The 17,857-nt window shown below is 41.7% G+C and overlaps 1 protein-coding gene across 2 annotated transcripts in view; it reads left to right on the plus strand.

Annotated features, from left to right (window-relative positions):
* The first annotated feature begins 7,174 nt into the window (after nt 1–7,174).
* OSBPL1A (oxysterol binding protein like 1A) overlaps nt 7,175–17,857 on the plus strand; it is a 75,760-nt gene continuing 65,077 nt past the window's right edge. The window contains exons 1-4 of one of the 2 annotated variants that reach the window (XM_056483606.1): nt 7,175–7,390; nt 7,488–7,646; nt 12,831–12,953; nt 17,574–17,659. In XM_056483606.1, the coding sequence (XP_056339581.1) occupies nt 12,833–12,953; nt 17,574–17,659 (207 nt within the window). In that variant the 5' untranslated portion in view covers nt 7,175–7,390; nt 7,488–7,646; nt 12,831–12,832. Of the gene's footprint in view, nt 7,391–7,487; nt 7,647–12,830; nt 12,954–17,573; nt 17,660–17,857 lie in introns of those variants that run through there. The other variant, XM_056483607.1, reaches the window with a different exon arrangement.

Raw genomic sequence — 17,857 nt, forward strand, 5'->3', positions numbered from 1 at the left:
TCCGCCGGAGGGGCTGAGGGAGCGGGCGGACCGCGAGGGTTCTCCTATCAGAATTGCCACACGGCCGACTTTATATCCTGCTTTTCTTGTCTGCTTTTCCCGTCAGCTTTTCCCTTATTCCCTACATCCTGTTCTTAAAACAAAGCGCTTCTGCTTCACTGAAGATTTTACAGCCTTTTTCACCTTGCGCTCATGGCGCTCGGAACGAACGTTTGACAGAACTACAAAATTTCCTTTAAAAGCTATTTAAAGGAGTAACAGGTGTTTCAAGCAGTTTTCATTACAAGTCTAGAAATCCACGTTTTCTGTTTAACCTCGGGAAGTTTAGGGCATCTCTTTTAGAGGGAGCGGCGATCAGTAAAGATCTCCTTGCGTGCAAAGCATGGGTTTCAGAGCTTATGAAGTTTTTATAGTTTATATTTTATTCCAGTGTGATTTTATACTGACACAGTCGGGAAGAATTCAAGGTAAACTTCGCTTTGCCTTTATCGAAAGTTTAAAAAATTCACACCCGTTCTGGAGAAAAGGATTAGAGTTCAGAATGATTTTGACAATCGGGACAGGCAAAACAGACAAAACAAAAACTAAACAAACTAACAACCCACAGCAAAAACAAAAACAAACTAACAAACGAAAAGCCCAGGATGCAACTGAGTAGGGACAAAATTAGCACTGTATTATCAACTACATATATTCTGGATGGAGAACTACTGGTTGTACAGCAGTTCTGCAGAAATTATTTCAGAGTTAGAGTGTATCCAAGACCATCTTTGTCTTCAATGTCACGAACAGAGTTGGTTTAATTGTTTTTGAAAGATAATAAAAAGAATATGCCCAGTGTCAGAACATGACAAAAATGCATATTTTATGGGACAAAGTCACATATTCCAGTTAATTTCAAAAGTGGGACAGAAAGAAACATAGACAGACAGTATTACTGTTTAAGTAATTGTTAAATAATTGCCTTCTGACCAAAACATAACTGAAAGCTTTAATCCATGAGGACCTAGAAAAGATGGTGCTCCATCTGTTCATTGTAATAATAAATTGCCTTCTAAATCTAAGGAGATAACTATGACAAGACTTAAACTTTCTGACAACAATCTGTATGATGCTTGTGCTTTATAAGTTGCTAGTTTTGACTTAGCTGAAGAAGTGACTTTACATTACTGTACACATTTTTTGTTATTAAATAACTCAAAAATGTTATTGCCATTTTTAATTACTGTTGTCTCTAAGTCATATAAAAACATTGATAAGGAAGACTTCAGCTATCTGCTACTGGGCCAGGAAGAAACTGTACCAGATAAGGAGGCACAGAGAATGAATCACAAAAGCTGTGTGGACTGTAGACATCTCTGACAGATTTCAGAGGACTCATTAATTTCCTTTCATTGTCATTTATATTTGTGACAAGTCTTAGTAAACAGAAACAGAGATAAATGTGGCTAATGAATCTCCAGCGTGTTAATTGACACTAAATTATTAATAGAGCAGCTGAACTGATATGGTGTACAGGAGTATTTACCAGATAATTAATGCCTTTGTCTGTCTCAAACATTCTACTAAAGCAGATATGAAACACATATCCACAACTTTCAAACAAAGGGCAACAGCACAGTAGAGTTTACTAAACTATTTGGGGTTTTCTTTTAGTATATGACTGAACCTCACTACTCTGTATGGTGAGGCTTCTCCCAAAATGATACTCTTCACAGCAGTGCATTAACTTTGATATTTAAAATGGTTACAGTCTAACCTTGTTCCATCAGTTCAGTCTTTGTGAACCACACATAACAAAGAAAAACATTTAAAGCTCAAATCAAATCAATTAAGCAAAATAAAACCCTGAGGTCAGGGAGCAGCCCAAATTGCTACCTTGAATTCAAATTCTTTGTTCTGTCTTGCCAGGGCAAGATAAACCACTGGGTAATTACTCTTTCCATTCTGCAACTGGAATCTAATACTAGAGCACGAAAAGCTTAAATGAGATACCAGTAATATTCAATCAGGACTGAATTACAAATAAGTGAAAAACACAGAACTAAGAAATACAGAAGAATTAAAATTTTAGTAAAATATCCATAACCCTGTTTTATTTTGCATACAACAGTTCAAACAACATGATGTATTTTCAACTCTTCTTTTACAATTAAAAAGAAGGAAGATTGAGAAAAAATAAGGGCAATGTCACATCATGTCATGTCATGATTAACAGTTCTGTACTCTGGTTTTGGGCAGGATTTTCTTCCAATGAGACTCTTCCAGTCGTGCCTTAAGAATAGCTCAAGGAGAGCATTTTGCTATAGTTACATACCAAAAAACATGGAATTTTTTCTATGCTCCAATTCCACTCTACATTCAATAGAAATCTCATTCTGTAATAGAATCTTAATTGGGCCATCCAATAATGAGCATTTATCCATTTGAGGACAAAGTAGTTCAGCTGATTTCTGTTCCACTGTGATGCATTTTGCTAGATTGACATAAATTAGCTATAAGGTTCATAGCTATAAACACTCCACATGCAGCTGATTTATCATTTGGAACTAAAACCAAACTGGTTCAGTCACAAGAACAAGAAAGTGCATTAAACAAGCCTAGTTCTTGGTCTAAAACTTCATGTCTAGTAAGACTAAGGAGGAGCATACATACAGGTGACTTAATACCTAGGTTAGCAATGTTTCTTCTCATTTAGCCACAGCCCAGTTTTTGTGCTGGGTATAGCAAGGTACAGTTGCCTTCTGTAGAACTACAGAAATCCAAAAGCTTTTCTATGAAATAACTACTAAGAGGTTTTAGGAGCCTCCTGAGAGAACAGGACCAGCAGTATAGAAGTAATATAGAAGCAGTATAGAAGAGGACCAGTTCTCACATTTTCTCCTGCATTCAGATAAAAACAGGCTTTTAAAAGAAACTTTTCTCTGTTGTAGGATTTTTTTTTCCCTGCTACACATTACCTCAAGAAACCACCTGAGCTTGCTTCAGTACTGAGCAGCAAAAAGCATGTCTCAACTCAGGAGGCAATCCAACTCACACCATCCACAAATTCACTACATTATATGGTTTTTGCCTGCAAAGTATGAAAGAAACTTCAGCAACAGACTAGCATCTGCAAGAATTCCTATTGCAGGCAGTTCAGAACAGCATGAACATTTGCTCTAATCACTCACTGGCAGTTGCTCATGGTAATCCAGAGAGATCCACAAGAATCACATCTGAGAGTGTCAGCACATTAATTAATTCTCCTGTGCCTGTGTTTTGCCAGTCTAGTAAATAAAATCTGTATGGAAATAGGGCAAGGACCTGTGCTTGCTGCACTTCTATTCAGAGTTAAGGAGCAGTTTCCTCAAGAAATGCACCAGGGCTGCAAGAAAGCCGCTAAGGAACAAATTTTTAGGACTGCTGGTGAGCTAACAAACACAGTAATTTAACATGTTACTTTGTGAAAACAAACATACAACTCATTATGTATCATTTATTATTTCCACTTCTCATTTCTCTGTGTGCACTCCGTTGCCCAGTCATATATCTCAAATTTGACCAGTATGCTCTAGTCTGAAGAGGAAGAATACAAAGTGTCAGTGTAATAAAGGTTGCCCCATCACAGAGAGGATATAAAAAATACTGTACTGTGAAAATCACAGACAAAACAGTTCAGTGAGCTCTGTGCAAGGCTGTTTGCCAGTGTGTTCAGCCCTAAGACAGGACATGTTTCATGCTTTTTGAATCACTACTTTCACCAGGTTATCTGAAAGAGGAGTGACATGGAAAAAAAAAACCAAAAAAACAAACCAACAAAACAAACAGATAAAAGAGAACAAAACCTCCATATCAACAACATTCTCTTTTTTTTCTTTTCCACACTCCAGAGTCCAAAATCCACTGGGTCATTATTACTCTGGGATGTGCAAGGAGGTAAAACACGGGTGAAAAACAGACACTCTTTGAAGATGATGGAAGCAGGGGAAGTGCAGTGATCCTGGCCCAGAGAGCCCTGTACCTCCAGGTGATTCACAGCACAGTTAAGTGGAGCCAGCCCTGTGCTGTGCTGCCTCCAGGCCTGATTTGTGTTGCACAAAATCCTTTGTTTTTTGGAAGCAGGATTAACTTCACTTGGCACAAAGTGCAGGCGATTATAGCACTCCCGTGGCCTTGCCCTTATCTAGAAGTATACAAGGAGTAAACCTCTCTTGTGAAGATTCTTTATAAATAGCTGTTTTCTTGTAAGAAAACTAAAATATTGCAGTCAAAGAGGAGCCTTTCTTCAGAGATGGGATCTGTGCAGCCTGCCAAGGGAAAAGTCTGCCCAGGGTCAATCCAGTGCTGCAGGAACATAGACATCATGGCTTCTGATTTACTTGCTATCTCTGTTGGTCTTTATTCTGTCTTTTTAAAACATTAAATTTATTAAGTTATTTGTTTTCAGGCCTTTTTTGCTCAGATTTAGAGAAAAACCCTGCACTGACTGGCTGAAGGGTGAAATGGAACTGCAAACTCTGTGTTGTATTGCAATGGGTTATATAGAGTAGGTGGGTGACAATACCTCTATTTCATTATTAAACTTGTAAGAAATATGAGGTGATAATATACATATTTTAATATTGTATTCATCTATGCAAAATAAATACAAAATAGGAGAAAGTTTTATTGAAAAGTATTATTGTAAGTTTGCTTAAAGCATTTATGGCATTGTGAAAGATGGCTCAAAGTCAGAAGCAAGAGGAAGAAATAAAGGAAAAGGTACGTGAGAATGACACAGCTACTGCTTTGAAAGTAAGGCAGCAACTTGAAGCCCTGCTCCTAAGAAAAGAAAGCCAATGTGATCCTTCCCTGAAGCCTCCCAGATATTATGTAATTATTATTAAAGCATCATTGGAAGCAGATCTCTTAAGTAAGATAAACTAATTTAAAGTAACAAAAGGCAACAGAAGTTCAAACATGGCACATTTGTGTTATCTGAAGGTGTGGAGCTGTTCCTTTTCAGCTTTTTGCTATGTCATTCTTCAAAGATAAAAAACACTTAGCTATAGACAATACAAAAAAAAAAAAGAAGCTTGCCTCATTATTTATGCCTGAAAAATTTCACAAGAATTGCTCATGTTTAAACTTGCCCACTTTTGGAAGAGAAGCTTCATGTTCATCTTTTGTGATAGTTTTGTGGCACATGTGGCTCCTGCCCTGCCTTTTCAGTGCTCCTTCTGCATACGACACGGACTTGGTCATCTCATAACACTGCAAAGCTTCTCTGCTCCCCTAATAATTTCTTGCAGGACTTCAAAGGCACTTGGGAGTTTTCAAAATGCAAAACCCCTCTCATGTGCTAAAAGCAGAGAAACAAGGTGCCAGCTCTTCAGGTGAAAGGTGCAGTGGAGAATAAATAAGGGTAGGGCAAACAGAAGGGAAGGAGTGGTGGACCAAAGAGCCTTGAAAAAAGTGAGTACTTCACTTTTTGTCCCTGGTAGCACCCAATTTATCTTTTTAGATTGCTTTCGGCTGTGCTGTTCTTAGAAGCAGTGTGTGTATTGACAATTTTCTTTCACCTGCACCACAGTTGTATATGCTACTAAAGTGATTTCCAAAAAGACCTCGTTTTCCTATGAAAAATGAAATTTTCAATTTGGAATATTTTTTTTTAATTTAATAAGGGATAAAAAAAATTTAACCAGCGCTGGGGTGCCCTTGGCATTTGGCCAAAAAGCACCAAAGTGGGAGAGTGTGTTCTTTATACTGTTACATTACTGAGGTACATACATATTCATGTGCTTCGTACATTATTCAGACATTCTTGTGAGTTTCTGATGTTTCAGGAACTCTGGTTTCTTTTCTTTACACCCTAAATTTCCTGCACGACATCCTGTGAAATATGTTTTATTTCTTCTTGTATCTTCATCCTGTTGTTCCACATTCTCCGATAAGGGCTTAACAAATTCTTCTACGATTCTTCTCCAGCGTTCTGCTTTTGTCACTGTTATCTCTTGGAGAGGTCAGTCAGCAGATGTGGGAATCAACAGAATAGTTTCCCACCCTTCTTTCAGTCACATAGAAGCATTTTAAACATTTAGTGTTTTTGCTAAGGCGTATGATATAATACATTCATCACACCACTATTTCTATAAATTATACGGTACGTACTTAAACTAATAGATTACGTTATACTAACGAAGAGCTAAATAGAGTGATTTAGCTGTTCAATACCAGCATGCAAAAGCTAATGCATAAATGCGAAAGCCAGTATCACATTGTAGTTTTTGACAATCCCCTCTGTCGGGGCACCATTCTCGTGGTGTTTCGGTGCTCTTTGAGGCCGGTTTGCCGCCCCATCCCTCCGATCGCCTGTCGGTGTCGGTGTCCCGGCCGGGAGCGCTCCCCGCGCAGCGCGGAGCCAAGGCCGCGCACCCCGGGCGGCGACAGGCGCTCCAGGAAAGTGGCACTCACAGCATAGCTAGGGCTGGAAAGGACCTCTGGAGATCACCTGGCCCAAGCCCCTGCCGAGTCTGGGTCACCCAGCGCAGGTGACTCAGGAATGCGTCCAGGTGAGTTTGGAATGTCTCCAGAGAGGGAGACTCCGTGACTTTCCCTGGGCACCTGTTCCAGTGCTCTGAAGTACTCAACGTAAAGTTCTTCCTCACGTTGAGGTGGAACTGTGTGTGTTTCAGTTTATGCCATTGCTCCTCGTCCTGTCGCTGGGCACTACTGAAACGAGTGTGACACCAAACCGCAGCGGGCACCGGGCAGTACCTGCGGGGCAGGTCACTGTCCCCCCTGGGAAGAGCGGCGGCCCCGCTGCGGGCCCGTTTCTCTAAAAGCGCGGGCGCAGCGCCCTCGGCAGGACCCTGCCTCACCCTCGCGGCTTTCCGGGCGAGCCGCGGCCAGAGCCGGATCCCCGCGGCCGGCCCCGCTCCGGCGCCGGTCTCGGTCGCGGGGGCGGTGCGGCGGCCCGGCGGGCGGAGCCTGTCCCGTCCCGCCCCGCCGGGAGCCCGGGCCGCCCGCCCTGCGCGGCGGGGGGAGCAGCCGGGGCGCCGCTGCCGGTCACATGTAACCGCGCCCGGTGCGCGCAGCACGGCACAGCGCGGGCGGCGGCGGCTGCGGGGCGAGGCCGGGCCGGCGGTGGGCCAGCCCGCCCGGGGCGGGTTTCCTTCCGCGGCGGGGACGCGGGGCCGGCGGGGGATGCGCCGCCCTCCCGGCGTGGCGTTGGCTTTGTTGCTGCCGCGGCCGCCGGGAGCGTGTTCGCAGTGGGAGTGTCGCTGGTTCCCCTGAGCAGTCCGTTGTGCGGGCTGAGGGGACGGCCCCGAGCCGGGCTCGGCTGGAGGCACGGAGCAGGGGCGGCCTTGGAGGCGGGGGCCCGGGTGGTCTCTGACCCGTGGGAAGCGGTTCCTCGCCTGCTGCTGTGCGTGGGTGTCCCTTCCTCCTGCTCCTCCCGCTGTTCTCCTGCCTGGAACAGGAGGCGCTGGTGCCCGCGGGTCTGAGCGCACCTTTCCCCGCAGGCAGGGAGCGCAGCTGCTGCGACGCGTGAGCCTGGCTCGCCTTGAAAAGTGTTCCATTACCGGGACCGGGACGAGCCGCTCGGTTCCAGGTGGGCGTGGGGATCTCCGGCCCTTCTGCTGAAGTGCTGCTGATCGGGTGAGATCTCGCACGAGCTGTGGGTAAGCTTATCCGGAGCGCCTGGGCTGAAAGAAAGTCTTTGATGTAACAGAAGTAAAATATATGCGGAAAGCACCCAGGAGATGCCCAAGAACGAGGATTAGTTTAAGTAGTGTTGCCTTGGGAGTGGTGTTGAATAGACGTGTTATTGCAGATATGTTAATTGCTGTTAAACAAACAGTATCTTGGTTTTAGAGAGGTGCTGCTTTCACAGGAAGACTGTGTCATAGGAGCATGACCAGCTTCTAACTTTTACAACCCTTTACACGATGACTGAAACAACTGCTTTTAGATAACATCACTCATGCTTCTAGTACGGGCACTCTTTCTTCTTGGCGCAGCTCCTGTCGGTACAGTGTGTTGTGTGGGTTTGTGGACAGGTTCTGTCTGTTTGTGCGGTTTGGTGCATTTTGTCCTCCTTCTTTGCAAGCATCACGTCGTAACATGTGCGTGCTGGGACATGTAAGAAATCTTCCTGAGCGAGTATCAGCCCTTCCTACAGGAATCTCATTTTCGTTGCTAGAGGAAGATCTATTGAAATACTAGACAATGTTGTGTTTTTTGCCAGCCTTGCTGTTTGTCATGAGGAGAAAACTTCCCATGCAATCCGTGGCCACTGCCTCAGAGCCTTAATGTTAAGTTGGCCAGTGCTAGTACTGCTTCTCCTGCTTTTCTAGCTGTATATGAGTGAAACCCACATATATTCCACTTAGTGTATATTGTCATTGTTCTAGGCTGTGTTCATGGCTAGAGGATTCACCAGGAGAAAAAAATCAAAGCAAAAGCAAGTGGGTCTTACAAATAGTGCTGCCTCATAGTCAGGAGTGGCACTTTGGGTCTTCGTAGATCACTTTGAGAAAAGCAGATTTTTTTTTTTTTTTTTGTGCTTGGACTTTATCCAAGTTGGATAAAGTTGGTAGTTTGTATATAGGTAGTTAGGTGGCCTTTTATGTTGTATTCTGCAAAACTCCCTTGAGCAGGTATGCAGGCAGAATAGTAACCTGTGTTCTCTGTGTTGGAAACAACCCCTGTGTGAACACAGACTGTGTAGTGCGTGACAGGATCACTCTGGCATAGGTCTCATGGAAGAAGATAAAAGCAGAGCATCTCAATGCTATTTTTTATACCTTCTTAAAGGATAAGATTCAATTAGCAGTCAAGTACTGGTGTGGTAGCCCTAATGAGTTCAGCAGAAGTGCCTTGCAGTCACATCCCAGCTGCAAAGGATATGCTAAATAATATTCTGTGGTGTTGTGTCATGATGTACCAGTGGCTGTGGAGACTGCCATGCAAGCCTTTGAAGAGCACAAGGCATAAATAGGGCCAGGAAAGGCAATTTACCTGCATCAGCTGATTAATGGAATAAGGTAATGATGGCAGCACGGCTGACTGAAAGATGTGTTCTGTTTCAAATGGCTGATAGATAGAGGCAGCACACTCCATATAGATGCACCTGCTAATATTATCTTCAGGCTAATAACTCCAAACTAAACTGTTAAGCTGATGGCCTGGTTTTGTGCCTCAAAACTGGTGGGTTGGGATTTTGGAGCTCTTCATGGTGGTCATGCGACCAGATAAACTGTCTGCACAGGAGTATAGGTGTGCAGTGCACAGCTGCAAGTGCACACCACCGGAGTGCCTGTGTACTGGTTTGTTTCCATGCTCTAAACTTGTCACTCAAACTTCTGATGGTGTTTTCTCATCTCCATTATAGAGCAAATTATATTGCTTAAAACAGTATTTACAAGAGTGTAAAAGGTTCTGTTAGGTGTCTGTTTGCTGCCAGCTTTATTAAGGCATGTCATTTAGCTCATCAGCTGAAACTGTACGTTCTTTATCATTTGTCTGATGGGTAACTGCATGCAGATTCACTTTCCAGCCCCAATTGGATAGGAACACTCATGTGAGTGATCCTTCTGTGATTAGTAGCCAGACAGTAATTCTTCTGCATCATTGCATGCTTCAGGCTTACATAGTGTATTTGAAATTGGAGGCTTGGCCTGAGCAGCAAGGTCCTTGGGGACATGTTACTATGCATGTTACTCTATTGCTAGTGTTTGCTGTAAGGGTATAAAATCAGTGATTTTAACCTTATGACTATTCGGTGGTAGAAAAACTATGCAAGTAATTTTATATAGTGATTGCACTTTGTGTATCTTGAACTGTTTAAGATTCTGCTCATGTGCATAACAGGCCTTGCTGCATAAAGAGTTGTTTATTTGAATCAGTGTCTTGGTTTCTTTCCCAAAGTCTTTTCTTCCTTCTCGTCAATATCAAATGGAAACAGACGGTTCTTAATGGTCGAAAGTGCATTGCTATTCCTACCTGCTGAGTATGTGGGTAGTTGACAAATGATACAGAGTAATGATAGGAGTGTGTTTCTCATCTGAGGTATGGCTAAAGCAGTATTGTGTGGGAGGGGGTGAAAATGAACTATGAGCTTTGCTTTTTTTTTTTTCTTCCCCTCCAATCATGGCCAAGCCAGAAAAATGAGTCTGTCCTATTATCTTTATGTGATTCTCAGTGCTGCATTCTGTGTCCTATTGAAACTGTATCACTCAGCTTCAGAGATAGTATTACAGGCTGATAATACATTAACATACATGGTTTTGATCATTCTCTAGACACTGCTAGAACTGATTCACTGAGGAAAATTTTACCTGCCCCAGTAACAATAAACTGTGCTGTGTTGCCTCCACAAGTGAATAGACACCTGTCTAAAGGAGAAAGTAGCTTCAGGGCTCGAAGGACTGCTAGAAGAGCTAGTACTGTTTTGTTTTGTTTTCTGGTAGAACTGAAAAGCATGCATGAACAAGTGTGCTTCTGGAGAAGGCATTTGTATCCTGTGTCTGTGGTAGGTTGCAGGTGACTGATCCAGTCTGTTCTTCTGAAATATGCTAGAAAGGGCTTGCTTAGTCTTTGTCAAATTCTTTGAAAACAAATTCTCTCTCTGCCTTTGCTGGCTGAGGAAAAGAGGGAAATTTCTCTTTGCTGTATTGTTAGCTTTTTGGCAGTCTGTCCTGTTCCAATTTCTGCCTCAGTCTTGAATATTGCAGGATCTGCCACTGTTACAGGTTTTTGTTCCTTACCCAGTGTTCTCACTGTCTCTTTTCTTGCTGAGTGGCTTCTTATCTTACAGTAGTTGAAGAGCTCTGTGCATCTATTTAATCTGTGAGTCTGTGTGGTGCAATCAAGCTGCCTGTCCAGAGCAGCAGAGTGTAAACAGTTTGTGGGACCAATCAAAACCTCTGCTAGTATAGGAAAGCTAACTCTGTGAGGCCAGTAATCATAAACTGACTGCAGGACCTGGTGAACCTAGTGTGTCAGGTAAGCATACAAAACTGGAGACACTAAATTTGGACAGAATCTCTTGTTTTCCTATTGTATCAACAGCAATAAATTGTCTATAGCAGCACAGTCTTTTGAAGCTGTTTTTAACATAGTGTCTTGACACTGCTTGAAAGCAGTGTATTTAAGTAGGCTGTATCTAGGTCTGGTTGAATCAGAATAAGAAGAGTTGGAAGAGACCCATCAGGATCATTGAGTCCAGGTCCTGGTGCTATGCAGCATGTCCCATAAGTCGCACCATGTGACTGAGAGCTTGTCCAAACACTTCTTGAGCTCTGTCAGGTTTGGTGCTGTGGAGGGGAGCCTGTTCCAGTGCTCAACCACCCTCTGGGTAAAGAAAAATTTCTTGATACCCAGCCTAAATCTCCCCAACTCAGCTTCATGCTTTTTTCTCCAGTCCTGTCACTGGTCACAAGAGTGAAGAGATCTGTACCTGCCCCCCTGCCTTCCCCCATAAGAACATGAAAGGCTGAAATGAGGTATCCCTTCAGTCTCCTCCAGGCTGAACAAACCAGATTACCTCAGCCTGCCTTCATAAAGCTTCCCTTACAGATATTTCAGCATCTTCATTGCTCTCCTTTGGATACTCTAATAGCTTAATGCCTTTTTTATATTGTGGTGCCCAAAGCTGTACCCAGGACTCAAGGTGGGACCACTCCACAGCAGAGCGGGACAATCCCTCCCTTGCCCGGCTGGCAATGCTCTCAGGACATGGCTGGCCCTCCTGGCCAGGACACTTCTGGCTCCTGTTCATCTTGCCATTGACCAGGACCCACTCCCAGGTCCATTTCTACCCTGCTACTCTCCAGCATCTCACTCCCCAGTCTATACACACATCCAGGGTTGCCCTGTCCCAGATGCAGAGTCCAGCACTTGTGCTTCTTAAACTTCATACAGTTGGTAGTTGTTGTAATAGCATTTTAAAAAAGGCAAACCAACTTCAGATTGTGATTTCAGTGTGGAAAAAGATTGGTTAAGACATCACCTAGTAACTGTATGCTTCAACAGACCTGGTAAGTAGCAGGTTTGCTTGCCCAAAGGTCTAAGGCTCCCTGTCTAGTACAGAGCTGTTAAAAGTTTTGTTTTCTCCCTTCTTTGAAAGATGTAAATACCATTTTTTTTCCTTTGCAGTTCAAGAATAATGGTAGGATTAGAATTAATTAGAGATCTTTCACAGTTGTGTGTTAACTTCATTATACTGTACTATTGTGTTTCTTAAAGATAAGATCGAATCTACAAAGTTGTTTGAGTCCCCGATTTCTCTTCAAGTTGAGGTTGCAGGGTCTCAGATACTCAGGCTCGAGAGATGATAGCACTAATCACTAATGGGTATCTGACATCTCTGTGCAAAGACATTCTGTTCCCCAGGGCTGGCAGCCAAAATAACTGTCAATTCTCAGGTGATACTTGGGTTAATGGATGTTAGCTAGTTTATTTTTTTTATTCCTGTTGCTTTTGGAAACCTTGAGGGTTAGGGGTGAAAGCCTTGTAAAGAAAAAGTAAATGCTTACTGGTTATGCTTGTAGCAAAACTTGCCTTGTTTGTGGCATAGAGTTTCAACTCCCAAGCCACCCTTAGAACCTAGAAAACAGAGAAGCAAGAAAACATGGGTATTTGGTTATTTAACTGCTTTGTATGAGGAATTTTAATGCTTCTTAGTAGCCTGAGTGCTGGACTGTTGCAACAGCTTGCTCATTAAGTGTGTTCCACAGAGACAATAGTTATCTTTCTCACACCAGGGTTAGCATTAAATAACAGTGAAAAGTGATGTAATTTTAAGCCATAACTTACAGCAGTATAACCGATTGCAAAATCTCTTCTTTTGTATCTTTTGTTAGAGATGACTACGGAAGCAGAACAGCAGCTTCTCCATGATGCTAGAAATGGAAATGCTGAAGAAGTTAAACAGCTGTTGGATACCTTGGACAAAGGAGAAATAAGCTTTGATATCAACTGTAAAGGTTAGTAGCCTTACTCAAATATTTGTAATCTTGCTGTTGAAGTCACATGTAATGAAACTGATAGTGATAGTATAATCTTGCTTTCTTTGGAGTGTTCAGCAAAGTAATAAAAAGCCCACTTAAATAGCTTTTACACTGTGACTTAAGGGTATGTTTGCACAGGGGAGAGATAAAGGAATATTGATAGTTGCAGTGTACAGAAAAACAGCATAATTCACAGACACTAGAAGTGTCAACAAGACAAAGAATCAGTACCTCTTTTTGCCTATGTTCATGCTTATGCCAACTTTGAAACTTTAGAATACTGAACAAAAGAGATTGTGGTGCCCAGGGATTGTTCAGGGAGGCAAATAGCTTTCATCAGGGCTGCAGAGAAGATTAGATCAGGTCAGTCATTTGTGCTCTGCTCAGCATAAGGGTTTTTTATTTTTGGGGTATTTTTAGGCCCATATTTTGTCATCACAAAGTAGAAGTATTACATTTCTTGCCACTTGCAAAAAGTTTTGGGACAAATGTATACTTCTTACTCCTAGGTTACTTGGGAAAAGAAACTAAGACTGCTCTTGGTCTGTGTGGGTCTTTGGCCATCACTGAGGTTTTGCTCATGTGCAGCTAACAGGTGTGGCTCAGCAACTTGCTGTGAATAAAACTTCAAACTGGGACTAGATTTGCAAGCTTGCTAGTGGTTGCAGACTACCTTACTTCTTTGTTATTTTAGTATCTTATTTCTTTTTATTTCTTTTAGTATCTTCTTTCTTTTTATTTACATGAGTGTTTCTGGTTGCTTCCAAGATGTGGATGTTGAATCCCACTCTTTCTATCCAGGCTGGTATTCCATTGTTCAGCATTTAACTGTTTAGCAGCACTGAGAAGGAAGTGCTACAGAGGGAGAGGAGATAGAGATCAGCTGTGCTTCTTTTCAACCATAACAGAAGAGAGCACCTTGCCCTAGAGGGTAGGGATTCCTGTTACCTGAACAAACTCTATCCCTTTCTTAAGTCTCATTATTAATCATCAGCTTACTTATTGTTTTGTTTGACTACTCAGCCGTGTTTGTGTTTTCTTAGTGGTTAATGTACTCACCTTAGAAAAAGAAGTTGTGAAACCCAAGGCCTTTCTACTTCATTATTGGGGAGCTAGTTCATAATTTAAAGGGGAACCAAACATACCTTGATTAAGCTGAAGTCCTCCACCCTCAGAAGTATAACCTTGGTAAATATTCAAGATGTGTAGTGACTAAACAATTGGAATAAAAGTACCTTAAGATTCATGCAACACTGCCCATAAATAAGTTCCTGAAGTCTCCTTAGAAGAGATTTCAGAGTGTCTCTGTGTTCTTACACATAATCTGAAGTCAAGAAAGCATAATGAAATGGCATAATCTGCCATCTATTATATCAAGCAAATGGGTCTCTGGTAAGAAAGTCTGCATCATAGAAGAGACTGAGGTAATGAAATTGTTGCTTAGCTGTTTTTCTAGTTTAGCAGTATATGCCAGATAGTTAATACTTGCTTGCTATTGGGAAGCTAGAGGAAATGTGCTTGTGACACTATTTTTAACCTAAGCTAGTTCCAAATATGGGTTTTGTTCGCTGTGAAATCTCTGCTTCTGAAGTTTCAATTCTTCTAAACGTCAGAGGACACAGAAGTGTAATTAGTGTTATCTGGGGGAACTGCTCTAGTTGTGTGAAACTTCAGACCTAAATATGCTGTTCTTCTGCTGTCACTTTTCTGAGACTGTCTTGTTTCACTTTGATCCCATAGAGTGTTGGAAACAGTCTAAGACAAATTCAGGCCAAACAGCCTCTGCTGTATAACTGGCCCTGCTGTTCTGCCTCCTCACTAGCCCAACCACTATGTCTTGCTACAAGTTCTGATCTGTTGGTTACCACCAGATAGTAATTGCATATCAACCTGATGATTAACTAAAGTACACACTGCAGACTGTCTTATTGCAGCCCTTAATCTTCCTTCTCTTCCTGATAGCCTCTTGTGCTTGTCTCTTTACCTCGGATATTAGATGTCCCTAGAAAGTCAGGGTATGGGGAATGTCTTCAGTGCCATATCAGTTCCTTCAGGATTTGCATCTGATACAACAGTGCCACTTGGCTTGCAATAAAGTGCTTCTGGAGCAGGTGGGAGACTGTACTGGAGGTGGTGTAAACTTCCTGCAAGATGTGCCTTGGTAGCCATACGTCTGGCAAGTTGATGTACCTTGGTGTCAAAGCCTATCTTTCACATCTTCTCCTTGTCTTTTTAGATGAGAGCTACATCTGAGGCTGTGTGTGTTGTATATTCTTAAGTGTCAAGTCTGACAACAGTGATCCTAAACATCGCAATTTCAACCAAAGTGAAGGAAGAGAAAATAAATGCAGGCTTCCTGTACTTACTGTATTGTGACTGTATTCTACCCAGTCAGTGCTCACAGGCAGGATTTGCTTGAGGGAAATCCAGCCAAATGATCTGAACTTCTCTTTTTGGATTCCTCAGTTCATTGGTTTGGAAAGAAGGAATCTGCATTAAAACAGTACCAAACCCAGGTTTCATCCAAAATAATAATGTTTTTTAAGGCCAGCTCTTGTTGGCCCATTCTTCTTAAATACAAGAAAATAGCATATCTGGGAATTTGCAAAGTAAAAACTCTGTAAGGTAAGGTTAATGGTCAGTAGTCTGTTATGGTAAAATACACATTTGAATGACTGCACAGTGGCCTAGCAGCCCACAGCTGGAAAATTACTTCCTTTCTCTAAACAAATGGTAACACTTGAGACCTGGAGTTAACTGGCATTAAAGCAAAGAGGTGTGTGTAAGAGGGAGAGGAATTATGGATTTTGTTGGAATTGCATTATTTCTCTTTTCCTATCCTTGCGTTCTCCCTAGTGTAATAATAAAAAAGTACAAACACTTGTGGTCACTTTGAAGAGAAGTAACACCTCAAAAGCTTGAGAAATAAATGGTCAGCTAACATCTGAAATGCAAATATTCAGAGTGGATCAGAACAAGGGCCTGTCCTGACTTTATACAGTGAGGACTACAAATCTGGACAGGTTCCTGGTTATTTTTTTTTCATTACTGAATTCCTTGGCAGCAACCCCGTCTTGTCAGTGCTGTTAACTAATGACTGTTCTGGTCTAATTGTATGAATTCAGTGCAGCTCAGATCTCTTTTGTACTCTTTGAATGAACCTTATTCCCTGCTGGACTGAGGGATGAGTGTAGTCCCTTTAGTATGTTATCCAGCATAAATAGCCCCAGAATTAGTGTTTTTCTTCTGTGATACTTTGGCCCATCAATGACATAGGTAGGAACTCTCTTGTAGGGCAGACTGTCATGAGGGAAAGATCTAAATCTGGGGTTGGGAACAACAGGAGTTTAAAAAAACAGTGAATCAAATTACAAAAGAAATTATCAATAAAGGGCAGGAATGGTAACTGAAAACAGTTATAAGAAATGAGAAAATATTTCAGCTCTGAACCACATTCTAATGTTAATTTTTAATATGAGAGCAGAAAAGATTATGAACTTTCAAGATGAACAGTTTATTTTCTTTGTCCTTGTGGCTTGTTTCCTCAGGGCAAACTTATCATACATGTTCCATGCCTCAGTACTTGAGCTTATATGACAGGGGAAACTTAATGGTGGCAGTGATTTCAAAACAATTTCTACTGCCTTATTTTCGTTTTTCTTCCAAGTAAAAGATGATAGGTTTTAGGTGACACTGTAATGCTGTGGGTGTGTTGCTTAGTAAAAACAAAGCACAGGTTGCCTTTGCTTAATACAGTTGAGTGTTGCAGTTGGAAAGTAAAGTGAGTTGTTAATTTTAGTAATATTTAATGCTTTAATATCTTGCTTTTAAATAATTGTTTGTAGGAGAGTTGTTGAATTTTATACAGCCAGTCCTCCAGGTCATGTTTTAAATGTTCTTTAAAGCATAAATAATATTTTCCTCTGCATGGTCATTTCTGTGCCTGCTTCTTCTGCTTTATCATTCATTCATTTATCACCAACTTAGAGCTGTAGATGATACCTGAGTTCTACTGTGCATAAAGATTTCAAAGCACATTACTTAGTGAGGCTGTCTTTATTAAAACTGAGTAAAGCACAAGGCAAGAAAGAAACTGATGACAAAAAGCTTCAACATTAGGTTATTTCACCTATTTTATTTTGAATCCTTTGTTTGAAAGATGGGTTGTCTTACCTCTCAATTGTGTAAACCAAAGAGTTTTTTGATAAACAATAGAAAAATGTGCTTGCATGTGCCTTTTTCATAGTGAATGAAGAATGAAACTAACCGAAGCTTCTTGCTAGTATTGAAAGGTGTTACATGCAAAGAAAAGTTTTATTCTCAGTCAGGCAACATGACTTTTACCTTTCAGAAGGTTGTGGGGGTTTTTTGTTTGGGTTTTTTGTGGTTGATTTTGTTGGATTTGTTTGTTTTGGTCTTTTTTAGACTTAAATCTACCTTTCTCAAACTGCCTCCTGATTTAGTAACTTAAATAATATGAGTAATATTGATAGTAGTATTTCAGCCTCTTTGTTCCTCTGCTACTGTGAAGAATGGTCACCCATGACAACCTTGTACTGTGTGATCAAAACTTAATTTACCTGTTTTGTCTTTTAGGCAGAAGTAAATCTAATATGGGTTGGACACCTCTTCACCTTGCTTGCTACTTTGGACATGCTGTTGTGGTAGAGGATTTGCTGAAGGTATATATCTATTTTCCTCTCTGTGTAAGGATAGAAGCAGTTAGTGTTTGTTCAGGTTTTTCACGTTTGTTCAGGTGATAGAAGAATGGAGGCTTTGCAGAGAGGCACGGGCACTCCTACAGTTTGTGTACATGTAATATAGACATAACTGTTGTGACACAAAGATAGGCCTGTTTTAGAAGGACCCACAGTAGTGAC

This window comes from Oenanthe melanoleuca, chromosome 2 (genome assembly GCF_029582105.1).
Source record: "Oenanthe melanoleuca isolate GR-GAL-2019-014 chromosome 2, OMel1.0, whole genome shotgun sequence".
Classification (NCBI taxonomy): domain Eukaryota; kingdom Metazoa; phylum Chordata; class Aves; order Passeriformes; family Muscicapidae; genus Oenanthe; species Oenanthe melanoleuca.